This window comes from Bufo gargarizans, unplaced genomic scaffold, assembly GCF_014858855.1.
Source record: "Bufo gargarizans isolate SCDJY-AF-19 unplaced genomic scaffold, ASM1485885v1 original_scaffold_1694_pilon, whole genome shotgun sequence".
In the NCBI taxonomy this organism is placed as follows: domain Eukaryota; kingdom Metazoa; phylum Chordata; class Amphibia; order Anura; family Bufonidae; genus Bufo; species Bufo gargarizans.
Window position 1 is genome coordinate 178,428 of NW_025334470.1, and position 13,535 is coordinate 191,962.

General features: G+C 47.5%; 1 protein-coding gene across 1 annotated transcript in view; it reads left to right on the forward strand.

The window, feature by feature from the left end:
• Positions 1-13,535, forward strand: part of LOC122923533 (serine/threonine-protein kinase mTOR-like) — a 240,185-nt gene that overhangs the window by 172,114 nt on the left and 54,536 nt on the right. The window contains exons 30-36 of the mRNA XM_044274360.1: positions 4,230-4,352; positions 8,415-8,597; positions 8,747-8,881; positions 8,977-9,151; positions 10,893-11,028; positions 11,118-11,265; positions 11,343-11,465. Of these exons, the coding sequence (XP_044130295.1) occupies positions 4,230-4,352; positions 8,415-8,597; positions 8,747-8,881; positions 8,977-9,151; positions 10,893-11,028; positions 11,118-11,265; positions 11,343-11,465 (1,023 nt within the window). The remainder of the gene's footprint in view (positions 1-4,229; positions 4,353-8,414; positions 8,598-8,746; positions 8,882-8,976; positions 9,152-10,892; positions 11,029-11,117; positions 11,266-11,342; positions 11,466-13,535) is intronic.

Here is a 13,535-nt window from a genome sequence, read left to right on the forward strand (position 1 = left end):
GGCCCTAATATGTGGTAAGTACTTTGAAATCAAAATGTGTAAAAAATGGCCGGTGAAATCCTAAAGGTGCTCTTTGGCATGTGTGCCCCTTTGCCCACCTAGGCGGCAAAAAAGTGTCACACATGTGGTATCGCCGTACTCAGGAGAAGTTGGGGAATGTGTTTTGGGGTGTCATTTTACATATACCCATGCTGGGTGAGAGAAATATCTTGGCAAAAGACAACTTTTCCCATTTTTTTTATACAAAGTTGGCATTTGACCAAGATATTTCTCTCACCCAGCATGGGTATATGTAAAATGACACCCCAAAACACATTCCCCAACTCCTCCTGAGTACGGCGATACCACATGTGTGACACTTTTTTGCAGCCTAGATGTGCAAAGCGGCCCAAATTCCTTTTAGGAGGGCATTTTTAGACCTTTGGATCCCAGACTTCTCACGCTTTAGGGCCCCTAAAAAGCCAGGTCAGTATAAATACCCCACATGTGACCCCATTTTGGAAAGAAGACACCCCAAGGTATTCAATGAGGGGCATGGCAAGTTCATAGAAATTTTTTTGGGGGGCACAAGTTAGCGGAAATAGATTTTTTTATTTTTTTGTTTTTTCTCACAAAGTCTCCCTTTCCGCTAACTTGGGACAAAAATTTTAATCTTTCATGGACTCAATATGCCCCTCACGGAATACCTTGGGGTGTCTTCTTTCCGAAATGGGGTCACATGTGGGGTATTTATACTGCCCTGGCATTTTAGGGGCCCTAAAGCGTGAGAAGTCTGGAATATAAATGTCTAAAAAATGTTACGCATTTGGATTCCGTGAGGGGTACGGCGAGTTCATGTGAGATTTTATTTTTTGACACAAGTTAGTGGAATATGAGACTTTGTAAGAAAAAAATAAAAAATTTCCGCTAACTTGGGCCAAAAAAAATGTCTGAATGGAGCCTGACAGGGGGGTGATCAATGACAGGGAGTCACCCATATAGACTCCCGGATCACCCCCCTGTCATTGATCACCCCCCTGTCATTGATCACCCCCCTGTAAGGCTCCATTCAGACGTCCGTATGATTTTTACGGATCCACGGATACATGGATCGGATCCGCAAAACACATACGGACGTCTGAATGGAGCCTTACAGGGGGTGATCAATGACAGGGAAGTGATCAGGAAGCCTATATGGGTGATCACCCCCTTGTCATTGATCACCCCCCTGTAAGGCTCCATTCAGACGTCCGTATGCGTTTTGCGGATCCGATCCATGTATCAGTGGATCCGTAAAAATCATACGGACGTCTGAATGGAGCCTGACAGGGGGGTGATCACCCGCCTATCATTGATCACCCCCCTGTAAGGCTCCATTCAGACGTCTACATGTGTTTTGCGGATCCGATCCATGTATCAGTGGATCCGTAAAAATCATACGGATGTCTGAATGGAGCCTTACAGGGGGGTGATCAGGGAGTCTATCAGGGGTGATCAGTGGTTCTTAAAGGGTTAATAAGTGACGGGGGGGGGGGGGGTGTAGTGTAGTGGTGTTTTGTGGTACTTATTACACAGCTACCTGTGTCGTCTAGTGGTCAATCCAAACAAAAGGGACACCAGAGGACCAGGTAGCAGGTATATTAGACACTGTTATCAAAACAGCGTCTAATATACCTGTTAGGGGTTAAAAAAAATCACATCTCCAGCCTGCCAGCGAACTATCGCCGCTGGCAGGCTGGAGATCCACTCGCTTACCTTCAGTTCCCGTGAGCGCGCGTTCACAGGAAATCTCGGCTATCGCGAGATGACGCACGGAAGCGTCCAGGAGGAGTAAATCAACCACCTCCCGGACTCACCCGTGCGGGAGGTGGTTAAACCCAGCAACACACTGAGGCAACAACTGGTTCACCCCAAAGACCCAACGCCTAAACACAAGATGGACAACATTGTGTACGCAGTCCAGTGCAATGAGGAATGCTCAGAACTGTATATCGGCGAAACAAAACAACAACTACATCAGCGTATGGCCCAGCATAGAAGAGCCAAAACCTCTGGTCAAGATTCAGCCGTGTACTTACATCTAAAAGGAACAGGTCACACCTTTGAAGACAGTCAAGTATGTGTTTTGGATAAGGAGGCCGATTGGTACAAACGAGGCGTGAAGGAGGCCATCTACGTAAAAATGGAGAAGCCAAGCTTGAATAGAGGTGGGGGGGTTAGACATCTATTGTCTGCCACATACAATGCTGTCTTGACACCTTTATCACCTACTGACTCCAATTAGGATAATGAAATCAACACCTTTGACCCAATGCTGGGTATAATTACCAGATGTGCATTCAGTTACATATTTATTCCCAGATTTCTTGTACAATCACTCAGAATTGAGAAAGCTCGTTGGAAGAACGAGTGAAACGTTTTCAAGAAATCTACAGTACGTCCAGTTGCCTTGATTTATTCTTTACAGATACATACCATGACCGGGATAAATGAGAACCTTCACAGACTTCTCTGGAATTTGTATCTCTGCCTCTCATTATTGGAACAATGAACAATAGTGCTGTAATTCCTCTGGAAGCCTTCAGAGATTGCTTCTGACAGAATGGACTGTGAGTCCACCTGAGTATTTTAGAATCCTCAGCATGTATTGATTTTGGCATATTAGACATGGTCTCGTAATGTCTCTGATCGTCTTAATTCTGCTCTGGACAAGTTACAAAGACCAGAACCATAGAGTTGTGAAGTATGATGAGGCTCAAGAATAAAGTTCTTCCACCAAATATTTTCTGAATTCAATATATAAAAGCATGTGCATATGGAATTAAGGCCTCTTTCACACTTGCGTTGTCCGGATCCGGCGTGTACTCCACTTGCCGGAATTACACGCCGGATCCGGAAAAACGCAAGTGTACTGAAAGCATTTGAAGACTGATCCGTCTTCAAAATGCTTTCGGTCTTACTATGGCACCCAGGACGCTATTAAAGTCCTGGTTGCCATAGTAGTAGTGGGGAGCGGGGGAGCGGTATACTTACCATCCGCGCGGCTCCCGGGGCGCTCCAGAGTGACGTCAGAGCGCCCCATGCGCATGGATGACGTGTTCCATGTGATCACGTGATCCATGCACTTGGGGCGCCCTGACGTCACTCTGGAGCGCCCCTGGAGCCGCACGGACGGTAAGTATGCTGCTCCCCACTACCATGGCTGCCAGGACTTTAGCGTCCCGGCAGCCATGGTAACCACTCTAAAAAAGCTAAACGTCGGATCCGGCAATGCGCCGAAACAACGTTTAGCTTAAGGCCGGATCCGGATCAATGCCTTTCAATGGGCATTAATTCCGGATCCGGCCTTGCAGCAAGTGTTCCGGATTTTTGGCCGGAGCAAAAAGCGCAGAATGCTGCAGTATTTTCTCCGGCCAAAAAACATTCCGTTCCGGAACTGAAGACATCCTGATGCATCCTGAACGGATTTCACTCCATTCAGAATGCATTAGGATAATCCTGATCAGGATTCTTCCGGCATAGAGCCCCGACGACAAAACTCTATGCCGGAAGACAATAACGCACGTGTGAAAGGGCCCTTTGTTATATAAATAGTTGGGTCACTGTGTACATACATTACTTATCCTGTACTGATCCTGAGTTACATCCTGTATTATACTCCAGAGCTGCACTCACTATTCTGCTGGTGCAGTCACAGTGTAATTGGGACAAGTTTACATGCATTGTGTTCTAAGATGGACGGCTTTAGGGTCCCGGTACTGCTGTATATACCAGTAGTTGCTAATTACATCCATGTATCCACGTGTACAGCTGTCCAACCTTACTGCATATTAAATGCAAATTCTCAATTGTCACTCAACCAATGTTTTGACTTGTGAGGCTGCATTAGTTTCACCTCATTTGCACTTGTTTTCACCATGATTGTTCTCTTCATTGTGCAGCTGATAAGACGGGCCCCTGCTTATCCATGTGCAGCTGATAAGACGGGCCCCTGCCTATCCATGTGCAGCTGATAAGACGGGCCCCTGCCTATCCATATGCAGCTGATAAGATGGGCCCCTGCCTATTCATGTGCAGCTGATAAGACGGGCCCCTGCCTATCCATGTGCAGCTGGATCATGGAGGACAGATTATTACTTTTGTACAAGGACTGCAGACGTGACCTTTGTTTCATGCTGCTGAAGGCAGGCTCGTGTGGATAGCATGACTCTGTTCTCTTGTTTTTACATGGTCTGTTACTTCCCCCACAGGCTCTGATTTACCCCCTGACTGTCGCCTCTAAATCTACTACCACAGAACGTCATGACGCCGCCAACAAGATCCTGAAGAACATGTGTGAACATAGTAACACCCTAGTACAGCAAGCCGCGATGGTGAGTGACCCCCTCAAAATGGCGGCGGGTTCTTGAATGGGTATCGTGTTGTACTATAAAGAAACTCAATTCTATTTTGTAGTGTTGAAGAGGTAATTATTGGTATAATAATGTCATTTTATAATGCAGAAAGACATATGGGAATAAGCGAATATATGAAACTCTGTAATATATCTTATCAGAGAAAATGCCTCTTTCTCGCCCAGTTTCCTTGGGGGACACAGAAGACCTTGGGTATAGCTCATCTCCATAGGAGGCGTGACACTAAGAAAAAACTGTTAAGCCCCTCCTCCACAGCTATACCCTCAGCCTGGAGAGAAAGGCTGCCAGTTTTTGCTTAGTGTCCAAGGAGGCAAGACACTCCCTGCTCTGCAGGGCTGTTTTCTCCTTGTTTAAATTTTGATTTTCACTTTTTTTCTTTTTCTTTTCTTTTTGTTCCAGACAATCAGGGACAACAGAGTCGCACTAGACCTCTCTGTTTCTCCCGGGGTCGAGCTGCGCCAGTGCCGGTCATCTGCACTGCTGCCTCCCCCACAGAAGGCAAGGTGGACCAGGGCAGCCCAGCTCCCCTGCATCCCGCCAGCGCAAGGGTCGCCCGCACGCCAAGCCCCTCTTCCAGCGTCCTGCCACTACGGTGCCAGTAGCTGAAGGGGCGACCCTGCTGGAACGGACCGAGGGTGAAGACGGCTATGGTGAGAGAGTGGCTTCTCCAGCCCTACGACCCCCTCCCCCCACCCCGGTCTCCTGCGTGACTGACCCCCATACTGGTAGCCTATCCAAGCAGAGTGGCTATTCGGACTGCTTGCGTTCCATTGCATGCCGTGCTGGTCTTGTGCATGACTGCCTTTCAGGTTGCACTTTGCACTGGCTGATCCTTCGCTGAGTGACTATTTTTTGCAGTGAGCGGACTTTCTTGTGCGCTCTGTCCGTTGTTTGGGCCGGGTATGCCTTCTCCTCCCATGGGTGGGTTGGCCTTCTCACTGCTTACGGGGCTACTCATACGTATGCCTCCCTTTCTCCTGCGACATACTTTTTTTCTCTTGAGATACGATGCTTGCAGCAAGCCTTGCGCTATTTCTCTAAAGAGCTCGTTCTGTCCACCTGTGTGAGCCTAGGGTGGTGTTTAACAAACAGCAGATGAATGCCCAATGTGTTCAAAGGTATATACCTTATATATAAGTAGACGAGCTCTACTTGTTCGCTACTGCACCGAGCTGGGTGGTACTCATTCCTTTCGTTGGCCCTTCTGCCCGGGGTGTGTTCGTGGTCCCTAGATACGTACCCATTCGTCCTCCCGCGGCATTGTTTCCCTGCGTTAGTGGTCACATGGTCGAGAGTGCTGTCTGCAGCGTCCCTCGAATTCTGCGTTTTCTCTGGCGGGACTACGGTTCCCTCGCCTACTACCATTTCCTCCTCTTCAGATGCGGTGTGGTATGAGTCCTTCCGGTTGGCGCCCTCTGCGCTTCAGTCTGATCTGTTACCAGGTTCGGGCCGCTCTTCTCGGGAAGGTCACCCAACTTCTCTTGGGTGCTCGCGTACCCAGGTCCGGAGGACCTCCATCTTGGGTTCTTCAGGGTATTCACCTTCTGCGAGGTGGTGAACCGGGCGTCTCGGGGTTCTGCTCTTGAGCTGTCCTATGGCTTCCCTGTTGCCCACCCCTCCTTTCGGTTGGAGGGTGTTATGCCGGCCTCTGTCTCGACTGCCTTTTCTCGCCGGCTCTGTTTGGCTCCCGCTCGGTACAGATCACTCCGATGTGGCTTCTGTCCCGGCCACGCTTCAGAGGCTGTTCCTTCACTGCCCTCCCCTCTGGGGAGAGCATGGTTGTTCATGTGGATGGTTCCGGTTCCTTTTGGCCTCGTACTGTCTCCCTTGTTCACACTGGCTGTACTAGCGGTGTGCCTAATTACCGGGTCTGCCGCGTTCTGTCCTCCAGCTGGGTGCAGATTCGTTTTTTCCATTCTCGGCAATGGTTCTGCTATGGACTTACCTTCTCGGTAACTTGGGAGGACTACCATTCGGTCAGGATTGCCCTTGGATCTCCCACACCGGGACTGTTGCACGTCTTCCGTTCTGCCCGTGTTACTGGTCTGCGCCTGATCTCGTTGGGTTTTCACCCGCTTGCCCAGGCGACTCTAGCGGGCTCGTTAGTGTTCGCTCCTGGCCGTGTTTCGTCCAGGATCTGTTGTAGGACTTAGGGTTTTTACCTGGGGTTCTGTGGGAAGCTGGGCGTTTTCCCCTCTCTGCCTTTCTTTCTCCATGGTTCTGTCTTTCTCCAGTCCGGCCTGGACCTGGGACTGGGACCCTGTTGCTTCAAGGGTCGGCGCTGTCCCTCCTCTTTCAGCGTTCCACGGCCCTCTGGGCCTCTCAAGACCTTCTTCCATGGAGCGGCTCTTGGGTTCCTCTGGTACCGCCCTGGGATCTACATACTGGGTTCTTGGCGCTCCTATCTTTCCTTTTGGAGCCGTTACAGTAGTTCTCTCTACTCCTTCTGTCCTGTGCGGTTGTGTTTCCGTAGCCATCGGGTCTCTGACGGGTGCCTGAGTGGCGGTCCTTCTTGTTCCGAGCCTTCTGTCTTTCCCTAGGACAGGGCTGTTCTCCATCCCGTCTCTTCCTTCCTTCTGAAGGTGGTGTTTGTCTTTCAGTTCCGCGAGGCATTCGTCCTCCCCTTCCCGCCCCCGGGAACGGACACTTCACCGTTTGGACGTTGTTTGGGCCTTGCGTTTTTTGTTTGGAGATCTCCGGCTCTTGTCGACGTTTGGTCTCTTGTGTTTCTAGGAGGTCCGTGCAAGGGTTGCGGCCTCCAGGGTGGCTTTCCTCCGCTTTCTCAGAGTGGCTATTGCTGTGGTTACCGCACCAAGGGCAGGGTTCTGCTTTTGGTGTCACTGTTCATTTCGCCAGAGCGGTCGGTGTCCCCTGGGCCGGAGGCATTGGGCTTCGGCCATGCAGTTGTGCAAGGCGGTCACTGGTCTTCCTTGCACACCTTACCGAGTTCTACAGGGTGCATACTCGGGCTTCAGCGGATGCTGTCTTGGGCTGCCTGGTCTGCAGGCGGCGGTTTCTTGATGCCTTCGGGTGCTTCGCCTTGGTGCTGTAGTCCCTCCCCTCTTGGACTGCTATTGAACGTCCCAAGGTCTTCTGTGTCCCCCAAGGAAACTGGGCGAGAAAAATAGATTTTTGTATAACTTACCAGTAAAATCTCTTTCTCGCTCTTTCCTTGGGGGACACAGCACCCACCCATTCTTTGTTTTTCTCTACACGAGTTTCCGAGTTTGTTTTACCCGTTGGGTAGTTGGCTTGTTGGTTCCACTTCTTGGGCTTTGCCTTTTCTCACTACTTGGACACGCAACTGGCAGCCTTTCTCTCCAGGCTGAGGGTATAGCTGTGGAGGAGGGGCTTAACAGTTTTTTCTTAGTGTCACGCCTCCTATGGAGATGAGCTATACCCAAGGTCTTCTGTGTCCCCCAAGGAAAGAGCGAGAAAGAGATTTTACTGGTAAGTTATACAAAAATCTCGTTTTCTTCACTTAGCAGACTCTTTTCCTCTAAACCTTACACCCCACACTAGCATCCTCCATCTTGAGATCTCGAGGATGTCAGCTTACTCACCTTTCCCCTCCATTGCAGTCTGATCCTGTCTCAGTTGGTTCTTTGTCATTTTTGATTTTGCAGTTTTCCACTGTAACTGCAGCATCCATAGGAGCCACACAGGGAAAACATCCCCCTGTGGTGACATTAGTCATTGGTAGAGCTGCTCTGGGTTTATCCTGAGCGCTCTGTAGATGGTGGATATCCTCCAGGGATACCATTCTCTGGCAGCTGGGCACCTGACCCCATCCCGCCAGCATAGGAGCAGGAGCTTTAAACCCGTGCCGTATATTTACACTGGTGCCAATTTTAAACCCATAAGCGTGCAACATACATGTACAGTGCATGGTATTAAACAGGTCAAAGCTCAGGACAGTGCACTGCACATTTACTTCTAAATTTGGAGCTTAGAGTTAACCACCATGCCCACCCATATGTTCCTTTTTTAACCCATCTTTTGCTTGTTTTCTGGCATCAGGTGAGCGAGGAGCTGGTCAGAGTTGCAATTGTCTGGCATGAGATGTGGCACGAGGGTCTGGAGCAGGCATCACGTCTGTACTTTACAGAGAAGAATGTGGAAGCCATGTTTGCTGTGCTGGATCCCCTTCATGCTATGATGGAGAGAGGACCTCAGACTTTGAAGGAGACCTCTTTTAATCAGGTGGGTTTCTCATTACTGGCACAATGAACCACTAATCTCTGGTTAATGTTGAGGAGTGAGACTGATGGGTGACATCTAAATGAAAATCCTTAATATCTTGTTTTGTCTGTTCTCCATGTTTGTCGTCTTCATTTCTTCATACCTTAAAGACTTTTGGTAATGCTTTAATGGAGGCCCAGGATCGGTGTCGAAAGTACAAGAAATCTGGAAATGAGAGGGAGCTGCTGCAGGCATGGGATCAGTATTACGATGTCTTCAGACGTATCTCCCTGCAGCTGCCTAAGGTACATGGATGGAGACCTGACCTGGTCGTCTTCTTATTAGACACTTGCTACTGGAAGTGTTGGGGGCTCTATCGTCTTCTGGTCTTGTGTTTCAGCTCACCTCCTTGGAGCTCCAGTGTGTGTCCCCTAAACTGTTGATGTGTCGAGACTTGGAATTGGCAGTGCCAGGAACATATCATCCCAATCAACCAATAATACGCATCCAGTCCTTCGCTCCCTTACTTCAGGTCATCACCTCCAAGCATCGGCCGCGAAAACTAACACTAACGGGTGTGTCACTTTTACTTTTAACGTGTAACTCTTCTGAATCCAATTTTCCGAGTTATACAAGGTTAAAAAATATGTCTGCCTTCTTCCTAAAACAGCTCCACACCTATCTGCAGGTTGTGTGGTGTATTACAGCTCATCCCCATTTATTTTAAAGAACAGAACTGCAATACCAGGCACATACAGTGGACAGGCGTGCTGCACGTTTTTCTAATCATGGACAGCCCCTTTAAACCATTGTGATATTGCCTGACTGCTGTACTTTGCTGTTTCATACTGATCCTGAGATACATATTGGCTTGTACTTCATACACATCCAAAGCCGCATTCAAAATTCTGCTTGTTGCTTGGACACAGAGCCAAATAACTATCTTTTGCCCCATGTGTCTACCATAAACATACACAGTGAAGTCAAGTGAGCAGGCATATCACTTCTATTGGGGGTTGACAGACTATGATTAAACAACTGAAATGGAATGACCTATTGTTTAAATCATCTTTTTATGTTTTAACATATTTTTTATACATTTTTGGTGATTATTTTTAATTTGCCATGTCCCTTTCTATATTTAAACAAAAACCATCAAATCCTGCAGTTTTCCCTCTAGTCACTAAGCCTCATAGTAGGCACTACTTCTGCAGTTATCTGCTTATCTATACACAGAGGTGATATCATTACAGGCATTATTCTTTCCTTTTACAATGACCTATACACAGGTCACAGAACATGCCTAGAAAACTCTCCTATAGAAGTGATTGAGGTCCCTCCTGACCATTGTGTCTATGGTCCATGGGGCTGCCATAAAGCAATTTTCTTAATGCTTTTCTAATGGTCTTAAGGGGTTGTCCATTTTTTCTATATTTTGGACCCCAGGATAGGTCATCAATATCAGATCGTCGGGGGGCTGGCTCCCGTCACCCTCACTGATAAGCTGTTTGAAGAGAAAGCAGCACCTGTACGAGCACTCCCATCTCTCCACTGTTTACCTGCTCGCCACGGCAACTGTGGCGGTGACCAGGTGTAATTATATCTCAGCCGTCCCATTCACTGTGAATGAGACAACTGGGATGTAATTGCACCTCCTCACTGCTGCATTTGCGATGGCGAGCCAGTAAACTGTGAAGAAAAGGCAGTGTTTGTTCAAGCGCTGCTTTCTCCTCAAACATCTGATCGACAAAAAAGCGGACAACCCCTTTAACAGCAGCTCGGGAGAGATTGCTGCCCCCATAATTTAGTTCAGGAAATAGTATAAATAAATCTGCAATAGGACCCATTTTCTTTAAGATACATCTTGTCCAATGTCAGATATTGTGAGGATCCATGTCCATAGCGATTTCTGTCTGCTGCCCCCTGCTGGCTCGTTGCTTGTACATTCACTGAGCTTAGCTGAGTCGGACAGCTTCCTAGTGTTAAGGTGCCAATACCCCTTCAATGGCTCTCCCTCCTCGCACGTACACCCTTGGTTTGGCCATGCGTGTTTCTGCTTTCAGTGGGGTCTGGCAGCAGCTTTCTGCTCTCTTACCTCTGGTTGCCGCTTATCTCCTGGATTGTGGGTTGAAAGTTAATGCCCTATCATTTTCATCTGTCAGGAGCCCCCATATACTTTAGATTGCTGGCCAACAATAACCTGTAGGCCTCTTCACTAGAACCATGCTGGGTCTTCATGCCTCTATCAGAGACTGGTGTGGCCATCTACTATGGCACAAAAGTGCTGCTGCCAATTGATTGTTACTTACCTCACAGGGAGCAATGGGCATGAGTTTCTGTTTCTGCTGAAAGGACACGAAGATCTTCGTCAGGATGAGAGGGTGATGCAGCTCTTTGGACTGGTCAACACACTTCTAGCCAATGACCCAGCGTCTCTGCGGAAAAACCTCAGGTAAAGACTGCACCATCATCCAGCATGTGTGTGCTGTGTAGGAAAGAAAATGGAGTCAGGTTTTTTTCTGGGGTTTGCTGTCTCTGCAGTATCCAGAGATATGCAGTTATCCCTCTGTCCACTAACTCGGGGCTGATCGGCTGGGTTCCTCACTGTGACACACTACACACCCTAATACGAGACTATCGTGAGAAGAAGAAGATCCTCCTGAATATCGAACATCGCATCATGCTGAGGGTAACCAGAACCTTTTCCTAAAAATCGCTGAGTATAAGAATGACAGAACTTTAACTAGATTCCATGCTTGGTCGTAGATGGCTCCAGATTACGATCATCTCACCCTTTTGCAGAAGGTGGAAGTGTTTGAGCACACTATGAATAACACCACTGGGGACGACCTGGCCAAGTTGCTGTGGCTGAAAAGTCCAAGCTCAGAGGTAGGAGGCCCACAATGAAATTTTTTCTATTATTTTAATCTCCATTAACTACTTGGCACCAGGCAGCATACATTTACCACTCCATTTAATAGTGCCTGCCCCATCCAAAGCACAGGTCCGTTGTATATGGCTGCTGCAATGGCTGGGATCAGAAATAATTTCCAACCTGGTCATGTAACTCCTCAGGTCAATCGTAACTATGGCATATAAGCAGTTAGACAGAGGGAGGGGGCTCCATCTGTCACTCCATCAGGGACAACACAGATGTAGTGCAGTGTTTGATTGACACAATCGCATGTCTTCTAGTGAGAATAACAAAAGATATTTAAGTATATGAGGACAAAAAACTTTCCCCGTTTAAACAACACTATTTCTGAATAAACTAATAAGTACCCCAAAATATTACCAGTGAAAACTACAGCTTGTTCCGCAAATAAAAAGCCCTCATAAGGGTACTTTTCACACTTGCATTGCTAAATTCCGGCAGGCAGTTTCGGCAATCTGTATGCAAACGGAAACCATTTGTAGACGGATCGGTCTACGAATGCATTGCAATACCGGATCCGTCTTTCCGGTGTCATCCGGAAAAATGGATCCTGTATTTATTTTTTAAAATGTTTTAAAGGTCTGCGCATGTGCAAACTGGAAGAACGGATCAGTCAATGCGGCAATTTTAATACATAATACATTCCAATGGAATAAAATGCTGCCAAGTGTTCAGGATTTTTGGCCAGAGAGAAAATGCAGCATGCAAATACCAAATACCGTAAAAGGACTGAACTGAAGACGCCCTGATGCATCCTGAACGGATTGCTCTCCATTCAGAATGCATTAGGATAAAAGTGATCAGTTTTTATTGTTATATTGAGCCCCTATGACGGAACTCAATACCAGAAAACTTTGACGCAAGTGTGAAAGTACCCTAAAGGATATAGTACAATAAAGCAAATTATATTTTAAAATAAGTGGTTGTATTATGCAAAAGTAGTAAAACATAAGAAAGACGTGTCAATTTTAAAGGATAACTGTCACACTTAGACCCTAATTTCAATGTTCATGTATATAGTTACTAATAACATGAAATTCCAGAATCAGTTACTATTAGACTGACTGACCCCATATTTAACCACCTCCCGACCGCCTAACGCACAGATGCGTCCGGGAGGTGGTTGATTTACTCCTCCTGGACGCATCCGTGCGTCATCTCGCGAGACGCGAGATTTCGGTCAAAGCCGGCCCGCGCATGCGCATCGCGGGCCGGCAAAAGTTCAAGGACTATTTCGTCATCAGCTTTCCAGCCAATGATCGCGGCTGGCAGGTTGCTGATTTTGAAAAAATCCAATCAGAAGCCACATAGCAGATCATATTAGTAAATATGATCTGTTATATGGCTGCCCTGCTCCTCTGCTGGTCCTTTTCGTCGGTTGGATCCAGCAGAGGAGCAGGCTTCACAGTGAGTACACCAACACTACACACTTAGCCCCAGATCACCCCCCTGCACCCCAATTAACCCTTTGATCACCCTTTCTTGCCCCTGTCAATCACTAGTGAAAGTGAAAAAAGTGATCAGTGTAAACTGTCACTTTTTTTTTCACTGGTATTGACCGTTAGGTTTTAGGATAGTTTAGGCCCCTTGGTTAGGTAGTTTAGCGATCAGTTAGCGCCCAGCCCACCGCACCGCAGTCCCTTATTCGCTGATTAGCGTATCGCTAATCAGCATTTGTACTTTTATAGTATCTGGAAGTGATCAAAACTGATCACAGTCAGATCTATAATTGTATTAGTGTCACTTTAGTTCGCCCTCCAGCCAAAACGCAGTGTTTGCCCGATCAGGCCTGATCGGTCGCCCACACGTGCGTTCACCCACGCCCGCCCCATCGCAGTGACAAAAAATTATTTTTTTTGATCACTGCACATTCACTTTACACGCGCTGCGGCTATAAAAAAATCAGTTTTGATATTTTTTATCAACCGCAGCGGCCTCCGGTACTTCGCTAGCATCCCATTTGTAAGACAGGCTTGCTTTTTTTTCTTGGGTAGTCTCAGGGAATACCCCTAAATTTAGTTGCC